General features: G+C 37.5%; 1 protein-coding gene and 2 non-coding genes across 3 annotated transcripts in view; 1 reads left to right on the top strand and 2 right to left on the bottom strand.

Moving 5' to 3' along the window:
- Positions 1-10,903, top strand: part of RECQL (RecQ like helicase) — a 58,567-nt gene that overhangs the window by 45,904 nt on the left and 1,760 nt on the right. Inside the window, exons 11-13 of the mRNA XM_019452175.2 lie at positions 285-423; positions 2,349-2,440; positions 10,633-10,852. Coding sequence (XP_019307720.2) covers positions 285-423; positions 2,349-2,440; positions 10,633-10,852 — 451 coding nt within the window. The remainder of the gene's footprint in view (positions 1-284; positions 424-2,348; positions 2,441-10,632; positions 10,853-10,903) is intronic.
- On the bottom strand, positions 7,420-7,492 carry TRNAK-UUU (transfer RNA lysine (anticodon UUU)). The gene has a single exon. It is a non-coding gene; the product is annotated as a tRNA-Lys (tRNA).
- LOC128775152 (U6 spliceosomal RNA) lies at positions 10,329-10,431 on the bottom strand. The gene has a single exon (XR_008419803.1). It is a non-coding gene; the product is annotated as a U6 spliceosomal RNA (small nuclear RNA).

A 10,903-nucleotide genomic window follows, 5' to 3' on the forward strand; every position in this document is an offset into this window, starting at 1 on the left:
CTGAATTTTTAATTAGTGGCTTCAAATTGTTAACTTCAATAATTGGATTATTTATGCACATATTTTTTTTTACTAATAAAGCTGATTGTTGATAGCTCTCATTAGTTGGTTTTTCTTTTTATAATTTCAGGGCAGCTGTTACAAATTAACTTGCACATATCTGAAATTTCTAGATGTGATATATTTAGACTGTGAAGCATTGCCAGCTAATTTTATATATATTATTTTTGCATATTTTGAAATTTTCAAGTAATTATGCAATCTCAAGACTTCTCACACTACAGGTCGAGATGACATGAAGGCGGACTGTATTTTGTATTATGGCTTTGGAGATATATTCAGAATAAGTTCAATGGTGGTGATGGAAAATGTGGGACAACAGAAGCTTTATGAGATGGTGTCATACTGTCAAAACATAAGCAAGTAAGCCACATACCTTTTTATAACTTGTTATTTAAAAATAAGCACAACATGAAAGTCTGGGAAATTACTTTGGATACTTGCTCAGTAAGTAAATACACTGGTAGAATATCAAGTACAAACCTGTAAAAGCAAATGTCTAAAGGGTGGGAACCAGTACGTGAACCCTCAGGATCTGCCTTAATTCCAGAAAATGTATTCTCTCTTTCTATTTGATAATCCTCCAAAACTTTCATTGGAGTTTTTTTTTTTTTGTTGTTTCTTTAAGTAAAACAAGTATATTGAGATGCTGATTTTCTTTCAATTGAAGAATAATTGAAGTACAATATTGTATCTGTTTCAGGAGGACAACATAGTGATTCAGTATTCTCATATATCACAAAATGGTCACCACAATAATTCTAGTTACCCTCTGTCACCCTACAGAGTTGGTACAATATTATGGACTATACATTACATCCCCCTGTCATCTCTATTTTATTTATAACTAGAAGATTGTACCTCTTAATCCCCTTCATGTATTTCATCCATCCCCACTTTTATTGAAAATTTTGATACAAATTCACAGTGAGTTCAAGCCTTTTCTCTCTGGCACTGACATACAGCTACATGCTTTACCAGTTGTGAAAAGGTATTTATGATAGGCATTTTGAGAGCTGAGCTCTGTAACATGTACCATCTTACCAGCTGATGGGTTGATGAAATAATTGAGAGCAGGGTTAAGTTTCTCCTTACTAAATAAAATTTAAATCTAGGATGGTTTTAGTTAGAGCATATAGTTCCTTGGTGGCTTTTCAGTATTAGTCATCTTTGTACTCTTATTGCCCATCATGTAAAATGGACTCAAAATTTTTGAACTGATAAGCAGCTATCGAACAGTAACAGAAAACGTCATTTCTTCCTGTAGGTGGTACAATAATCTAGTTAAAGAAGTAAGAAAATGAAAATTTTCTTAGATATCCAATAGATATCAAGAAGCATATTTGGGGGTTTAGAGTCAAATACAAGAAACTACTAAGATACAAGAAACTGCTTTGCTATCAGGAAGATTCTTTTAATAGTTCCCACATATTGAATCTCAAGGGAATCTCAGACAACTTCTGAAAGCAGTGTTTATCAAGTATATATGGAAAAAAAATATGTGATAGGCAGAATAGTCTCCCAAAGATGTCTACATTCAAATTCCTGGCAACTGTAAATTAACCTTCCGTGGCAAAAGGGAATTAAGACTGCAAATGGAATTAAGGTTGCTAATGAGCTGACCTTAAAATAGGGATATAACTCTGGGTTGTTTGTGTGGATCCAGTATAATCATAAGGGTACTTAATTGTGGAATGAAGCAAGAAAGGTTAGAATGATATTCATTGGCTTTGGAGATGGAGGAAAGTGGGGCATGAGCCAAGGAATTCAGGCAGTCTCTAGGAATCAGAAAGGACAAGGAAACAGATTCTCCCCTAAAGCCTCCAGAAGAAATCCATCCCTGCTGATACTCTGATTTTAAGCCAGTAAAACCCATATCAGACTTCTCATGTATAGAAATGTAAGACAATAAATTTGTGTTAAGCCACTAGATTTGTGGTAATGTTATGACAGCAATAGGAAACTAATATAATATATAACTCTGTTTTGAAATAGGGATTCTTGGGGTGCCTGGGTGGTTCAGTCAGTTAAGTGTCTGACTTCAGCTCAGATCATGATCTCACGGTTCAGGGGTTTGAGCCCCGCATCAGGCTTTGCAATGACAGCTCAGAGCCTGGAGCCTGCTTCGGATTCTGTGTCTCCCTCTCTTTCTGCCTCTCCCCCGTTCGCACTCTGTCTTCCTCTCAAAAATAAATAAACATTAAAAAAAATAAATTAATTAAAAAAGAAATAGGAATTCTTAAAACTTACTAGGTCATTTAATAATGTATATATCAATGTGTTTGCAGGTGTCGCCGTGTATTGATAGCTCAACATTTTGATGAAGTATGGAATTCAGAAGCATGCAACAGAATGTGTGATAACTGTTGTAAAGACATTTGTGAGTTCACGTTTTGTTTTTTTTTTTTTTTAATTTTTTAAAGTTTATTTTGAGAGAGACAGAGCATGAGCAGGGGAGGGGCAGAGAGAGAGCAAGAATCCCAAGCAGGTTGTATAGAGTCAGCACAGAGCCCGGCATGGGGTTTGATCTCACAAAACTGTGAGATCATGACCTGAGCCGAAATCAAGAGTCCAATGTTTAACTGACTGAGCTACCCAGGCACCCCTGAGTTCTCTGTCTATTGAAGTACAGTTGACCCATAATGTTATATTAGTTTCAAGTATATGGCATAGAAATTTGATAAGTCCATATATTGTGCTGTGCCAGGTACCAGTGTAGCTACCATCTGTCACCATGCAATGCTATTACAGTTCCATTGACTATATTCTCTGTACTGTACCTTTCATCCCCATGACTTATTCATTCCATAATTGGAAGCTTGTACTCCCACTCCCCTTCACCCATTTTCCCCATCCCTCTACCTCCTTCCCCTGTGGCAAACATCATTTTGTTTTCTATATTTATGGGTCAGTTTTTGCTTTCTGCTTATTCCTTTATTTTTTAGATTCTACATATAAGTAAAATCCTATAGTATTTAACTTATTTCACTTAGCATAATACCCTCTCGATCCATTCATGTTTTTGCAAATGGCAAGATCTTTTATATGGCTGAGTAATATTCCATTGTGTGTATATTCCATTGTGGTAATGGACACTTGGGTTGCTACCATATCTTGGCTTTAAACATAGGATTACATCTATCTTTTCAAATTAATGTTTTTGGTTTTGGGGGGTAAATACTTGGTTGTAGAATTACTGGATCATGTGGTAGTTCCATTTTTAATTTTTTGAGGAAGCTCCATACTGTTTTCCACAGCGGCTACACCAGTTTGCATTGCCACCAACAATGCACAAGGTTCCCTTTTCTGTCCATACTTGCTAACACTTGTTTCTTATGTTGTTGATTTTGGCCATTCTGACAGGTGTGGGGTGATATTGTGGTTTGATCACTGTGGGTTTGATTTGCATTTCCCTAATGATTAGTGAGCATCTTTTCATGTGTCTCTTGGCTATTTGTAGGTCTTCTTTGGGAGAATGTCTATTCAGGTCTTCTCATTTTCTAATTGGATTATTTTTTTGGTGTTGAGTTGTATAAGTTCTTTATATATTTTGGATACTAACCCTTTATCGACTATATCATTTGCAAGTATCTTCTCTGATTCAGTAGGTTGTCTTTCAGTTTTGTCGATGATTTTCTTCACTGTCAAAGCTTTTTATTTTGTTGTGGTCCCAATAATTGTGCTTTTGTGTCCCTTGCATGAGAAGACATAGCCAGAAAAATGTTGCTATGGCTAATGTTAAAGAAATTACTGTTTATGTTCTCTTCTGGCATTTTATGGTAACAGGTCTCACATTTAGGCCTTAAATCCATTTTTAGTTTGTTTTTGTGTATGTTGTAAGAAAGTGGTCCAGTTTTCCCAGTACCACTTATTGAAGAGACTATTGTATATTCTTGCATCCTTTGTCATAGATTGACCATATATATAAGCATGGGTTTATTTCTGGCCTATTCTGTTCCATTGATCTGTTTTTGTGCCAGTACATTATATTTTTAATTTTTTTTCTTAATGTTTATTTTTGACAGAGAGAGAGACACAGAGACAGAGCATGAGGTGGGGAGGGGCAGAGAGAGAGGGAGACCCAGAATTTGAAGCAGGGTCCAGGCTCTGAGCTGTCAGCACAGAGCCCAACGCAGGGCCTGAACTCACAGACTGCGAGATCATGACCTGAGCCGAAGTCGGACTCTCAACCGACTGAGACACCCAGGTGCCCCAACGTTATTTTGATTATTACAAGTTTGTAGTATATCTTGAAATCTGGGATTTGAAATCTAGCTTTATTCTTCTTTCTCAAGATTTCTCTGGCTATTTGATGTCTTCGTGGTCCCATACAAATTTTAGGATTATTTCTAGTTCTGTGAAAAATGCTCTTGGTATTTTCATAGAGATTACACTGAATCTGTAGATTGGTTTGTGTAGTAGGTATTTTACCAGTATTCTTCCAATCCATGAGCATTGAGCATCTTTCCATTTGCTTTTGTAATCTTCAATTTCTTTCATCAGTGTTTTGTAGTTTTCGGAGTACAGGGTCTTTCGCCTCCTTGGTTAAGTTTATTCCTGGGTATTTTATTATGTTTGGTGCAATTGTAAATGGAATTGTGTTTTTAATTTATCTTTCTGCTACTTCATTATTAGCATATAGAAACATAGCTGATGTGTATTGTTTCCTGCAACTTTACTGAATTCATTTACTCTAATTGCTTGTAAATGCAGTCTTTAAGGTTTTCTATGTATAGTATTATGTCACCTGCGAATAGTGACATTTTAATTTATTCCTTACTAATATTGGTTTCTTTTTCTTGTCTGAATGCCGTGGCTAGGGCTTCCAGTATTATGTTGAATGAAAGTGGTGAGAGTGGACATCCTTATCTTGCTCCTGACCTTAGAGGAAAAGCTCTCAGTTTTTCACAATTGAGTGCAATTTTAGCTCTAGATACTTCATGTATGGCCTTTGTTATGTTGAGGTATGTTTCCTTTAAACCTTTGTTGAGTTTTTGTCATGAACAGATGTTGAATTTTGTCAAATGCTTTTCCCACATCTATTGAAATCATCATATGGTTTTTACTCTACCTATTGTAAAAGAGTATCACATTGATTGATTTGCAAATATTGAGACATCCATGTATCCCCAGAATAAATTCCACTTCATCCTGGTGAATGATCCTTTTAATGTATTGCTGAATGTGGTTTGCTGATATTTTGTTGAGGATTTTTGCATCTATGTGCATTGATGATAATGGCCGTAGCTTTCTTTTTAGGTGTTGTCTTTGTCTGGCTTGGCATCAGGGTAATTCTGGCCTCATGGAATGTATTTGGAAGCTTTCCTTCCTCTTCTAGTTTTTGGTATAGTTTGAGAATAGGTATTAACTCCTTTTTATATGTTTGGTAGATTTCACCTGTGAGCCCATCTGGTCTTGGACCTTTGTTGATAGTTAAAAACGTTTTTGTTTTTGTTTTTGTTTACGTAGGATCCATACCGAGTGTGGAGCCTAACACGCGGCTTGAACTCACAACCCTGAGATCAAGCCCTGGTCTGAGATCAAGAGCTGGACTCCTGAGCCAGCCAGGCTCCCCTGTTGGTAGTTTTTTTTTTAGTAATAAAAAACTTCCATATTATTACTGGTAATTGGTCTGTTCAGACTTCCATTTTCCCTTATTCACTTTTGGAAAATTGTACATTTCTAGGAATTTACCCATTTCTTCTAGGTTGTCCAATTTGTTGGCACATGATTTTTCATATTCTGTTAGAATCCTTTGTATGTGGTGTCAGTTGCTTCACTTTCATTTTGGATTTTTTTTTTTTTTTTTGAGAGAATCTCAAGCAGGCTCCACACTGGGTAGAAGTCCTCTTTTGTTTTTGCTGATGAGTGGTGGGGTTAAGGTTTAGCAATTTCGTTTATCTTTCCAAAGACCCAGTTCTTAGCTTACTTGATCTTTTTCTTTGTTTAGACTCTATTTCTGATTTGATCTTCATTATTTCCTTTCTTCTATTTACCTTGGGTTTTGTTCTTTTTCTAGTTCTTTTCTTTCTAGTTCCTTTAGGTATAAAGCTAGATTGTTTATTGGAGATTTTTCTTGTCTTGAGGTAGTCGTTATAAATTTACCTCTTAAAACTGCTTTTGCTGTTTCCCAAAGATTTTGGGCAGTTGTGTTTTCATTTTCATTGTCTCCATGTATTTTTTTAATTTCTTCTTTCTTTGCTTACCTGTTGATTGTGTAGTATCATGTTGTTTAGCCTCCACATGTTTGTGTTTTTCTTGTGACTGATTTCTAGTTTCATGCTGTTGTGGTTGGAAAAGCTGCATGATATGATTTCCATCTTTTAAATTTATCGAGTTATTTTTATTTTGTCCTCTAATATGATCTGTCCTAGAGATGTGTCCCATGTGCACTGTGTATTCTGTTTTTGGATGGAATGTTCTGTCTATATCTGTTATGTCCATCCAGTCCAATGTGTCATTCAAAGACAGTTTCCTTATTGACCGACTGCCTGGATGATCCATCCATTGATGTAAGTGGTGTGTTAAAGTTCCGTACCATTATTGTATTACTATCAGTTTCTCTCTTTGGTTATGTGTGTTTTATGTATTTCGATGCTCCTATGTTGGGTGTGTAGATATGTACACTTGTTATATCTTGTTGGATTGGTACCTTTATCATTATGTAATACCCGTCTTTGACTCTTTTTACAGTCTTTGTTTTAAAGCATATTTTGTCTGATATGTGTACTGTTACTCTGGCTTTTCTTTTTGCTTCCACTTGCATGATGTTTTTCTATCTCTTCATTCTGAATCTACATGTATCTTTAGGCCTGAAGTTAATCTCTTATAGGCAAGATATAGATGGGTCTTGTTTTTAAAAATTTTTTTTTTTTTAACATTTATTTATTTTTGAGACAGAGAGAGACAGAGCATGAGCAGGGGAGGGTCAGAGAGAGAGGGAGACACAGAATCCGAAACAGGCTCTAGGCTCTGAGCTGTCAGCCCAGAGACCGATGCGGGGCTCGAACTCATGGACCGCGAGGTCATGACCTGAGCCAAAGTGGGATGCCCAACCAACTGAGCCACCCAGGCGCCCCGGGTCTTGTTTTTTAAAAATCCATTCCACCACCCTGTATCTTTTGAGTGAAACATTTAGACCATTTACATTTAAAGTAATTATTGATAGCTAGGTACTTACTGCCATTTTGTTGATCGTTTTCTGGTTGTTTCTGTAGTTCTTCTCTGTTCTGTTCTTGCTCTCTTTGTTTGTGATTGATGACTTTCTGAGGTGTTATATTTGGCTTTCTATTTTATAATTTTTAAAATATTTTTTCACATCTTTTTGACTTTTTATTGTCTTATTTTTTTCAATCTCTATGCCGAACATGGGGTTTGAACTCACAACCCCAAGATCAAAAGTCTCACACTCTACCCACTGAGCCAGCCCAGCACCCCTAATTTTTAAATTTCTTTTTACTTTGAGTCAGCACAATGTTATATTTGTTTCAGATATACAAGATAGTGATTCAACAACTATAAGGTATGCTGTGCCCATCACAAGTGTAGTTACTGTCACCATACAACACTGTTACAGTACCATTGACTATATTCTGTATACTGTACTTTTTCCTTTTTTTTTTTTTAACCTATTACAGGTTTTGTTTATGGTTATCATGAGGTTCATATGTAACATTCTAAGTATAAAGCAGTATATATGAATATATATGCATATATATTTATATATGAATATATAAATATTATATATAATATACATATTTATATATAAATATATTCATATATATGAATATATAAATATTATATATAATATACATATTTATATATATAAATATAAATATATTCATATATATTCATATATAATATGAAAGTTTACTCACTTGATATTGGCCAACAGATCCCTTGTTCTATCCTCATTTTAAACAATTCTTTATTTTTGCTGTTTAGCTTTGAGTGCATTACCCTGTCTTCTAAATCACTGATCTGTTCTGTATCCATTAATCACTATTTGATTCCCTCTAATGAATTTTTCATTTCAGTTATTCTTCAACTCTGGTTGTTTATATTTTTCAGTTCTTTGTTGAAGTGCTGAGTTTTCCCATTCTTCAGTCCAGTGAGCACCTTTAAGATCATTACTTTAAGCTCTTCCATTAGGCATATTGCTCTTCTCTGTTTTATTGTTTTTGTGAGGTTTTGTCTTATCCTTTCATTTGGAGCATATTCCCTTGTTACCCCATCTTGCTTGACATGGTGTTTATTTCTATGAATTAGGCAGAACTGCTACTTTTCCCAAACTTGAAGGAATGCTCTTGGTGTGTGGTGGTCCTCTGTGCTGACTGTATATGCCTGGTGACTTTTGTTGGCTGGCTGGAGCTGTGGCTGGCATGGGCTGGGGGTTTCAGGGCACCCCATGGTGGGGCTGCCTTGGCGAGATGGCTAGTGCTTAAGTGGGTGTGGGCTGGGGCATTCCTGAGGCTCTTTGCAGAGACAGGTTGTCCTGGCAGGACAGCTGAAGCTGAAGTGGGTGTAGTCAGGAGTGGTTCTGGGGTTCTCCATGTAGAGGGCACCCTGGCAGGATGGCTGAAACTGAAGTGGGTGTAAGCTGGGGTGTTCTGGGATGTGCAGCAGGTGCTCTGGTTGTGGCAGGTGGAACTGAGGTGTATTGTTGGCTGGAGAGGTCCCTGGGTGCTTTGTGCAGGGGGCAACCTGGCAGGGCAGCTGGTAGTTGAAAGGGCATGGGCTGTGGCAGTTGTAGGGCTCTCTGAACAGATGGTTCCCTGGAAAGAAGCTGAAGTGGGTGCAAGCCAGGGTGTCCTGGCAGGGCAGGTGGAGCTGAAAACGGGCATTTACTGGGGTGCCTTAGAAAGCTTCCTGAAGCCAAATTAGTGAGGGCCTAGAATGTTCCAAGGTGCTTTGTGCCTGCCTCAGTGTGGTGAGACAGGTGGAGCTGTAGTGAGCGTTGACCAGGACTTCCTGGTGTGCGCCACCATGGGGCTGTCTTGGTGGGACAGCTGGGGATGGTGTGGGTTAGGGGCCCAGGGCTCACTGAGGTGGTAGGTTGGTTAGGATGCCTGGACCCTGCTCCAATCTATGCTGTCAAGGTGGTGGGAGGGTGCATAAACTTGACACATATTAGATCTTCCAACCCAGAGAGAGTTGTAGCAGCTCCCCTCCCATTTAGCAGGGTTCACGGCTAGTTCCTTTATATTCTAGTTGGTCTTTTAAGCCGTGGCTTTTATTTTGTGTGTCTAAGTGCAGACGAATCTGCTCCTGGTACATTACTATTCTCCTCACTGCAGTTTGCAGCATCAGGGGTGGGGTACCCTTGGTTACCATGTCTCTCTTGGTGTTCTGTGTGGTCTTTAGTTCAGTCAGTCCTCAGTTCTTCAAGAGGAATTGCCTATAAATAGGTGTAGATTTGGTGCACCCAGTTCAGGATCTTACTAAGTTGCCATCTTGGATTGGAACACTCCCTAGTTCATTGTTTTTAAATCTTTATAGGCTAACGTATATAGCTAGGACTACATGGGGGGAATTATTAGACGCCAAAATGGATTAAGCAAGCTGTGACTAGCATTTTCTAGATTCAAAAGTAACAACTCAAAGTTTTAAAACAAAGGCAAAAGGAAAATTGGTATGTGGATGAATGTATTTTATGTTGCTATACTGAAGTCATGTTAAATGTTTAAATGAAGGGAAAAGCTTAAATTCTTCTAAATGCTACTGCTATTTGTAAGAAAAGGCTAGTCACTAAGTCACTAATTAGGAAGAGAATTTATTGTAAAGGAGAGATTACAGTCCAATCATTTTTGATCCAGATAATGCCTAACTACTCATAAGATACTAATTTACCAGTGTTTTGGTGTTGTATTTTAACTTTTCTCATCCTGTGTGTTGTGTCCAAAGAGCGGGAATAACCAGTTCCCCCTCACAGAGTTCTGATGCCTTGGTGGGTGAAGATCACTTTAGTCTTAACTTTGCAGCTAGATAACCTTGTTTATGAGTTTATTATACTGTGTTATACTGATCACATGAATAAGAGTCTGATATGTAAATCAGGGTGCTAGAATCAATAATTAGGAATATTTAACCAGGACATTCTTGTCTCTAAATCAGTACCAAGGAAGCCATAGTTTTCAGAATATTGTTTAATGAGCACAAATTAGGTAAATACGATGAATAGACTGATTCTCTATAAATCTCTCAGGTCTGGCAGACACTAATTCCTAGAGCATACCCAAAGGCCTTCTGGTAACCAGCTGATTTTCTTTACATCACTGTAAATTAAACAATGCCTTTTATCCTTGCGCAGGGGCCATGCTAGTCTTCTCTGTATCATTCCAATTTTAGTACATGTGCTCCCAAAGCGAGCATGTAAATTCAACAATGTCTTATTGAGACTATAACTTAGTTTACTGATAGACTTGAGGAATAGCCTAATTTTGGTTCAGAACAAAATAACACATCAGTGTTTAGGGTGGGTCATGTTGAGGACTCGTTTCAAACCAGTTTAACCACTTAGACTAGCTTGTCCTTGCTGTAATTTCTAGATCTCATTTGCCTGTCTCATTATAGCGTGTGAAGTAAAGAATGTAACAGCATACTGCAGAGATCTAATCAAGATTTTGAAGCAGGCAGAGGACCTGAATGAAAAGCTAACTCCACTGAAACTGATGGATTCTTGGATGGGAAAGGGGGCAGCAAAACTGAGAGTGGCAGGCGTTGCTTCTCCCCAACTTCCTCGTGAAGACCTGGAGAAAATTATTGCACACTTTCTTCTACAGCAGTATCTTAAGTATATACAGATCCATTTCTTGTCCTTTGGTGTTGTCTTTGTTTCTCATAA

Source organism: Panthera pardus, unplaced genomic scaffold, assembly GCF_024362965.1.
Source record: "Panthera pardus isolate Hobbes unplaced genomic scaffold, ASM2436296v1 HiC_scaffold_6, whole genome shotgun sequence".
NCBI classification, from domain to species: Eukaryota; Metazoa; Chordata; class Mammalia; order Carnivora; family Felidae; genus Panthera; species Panthera pardus.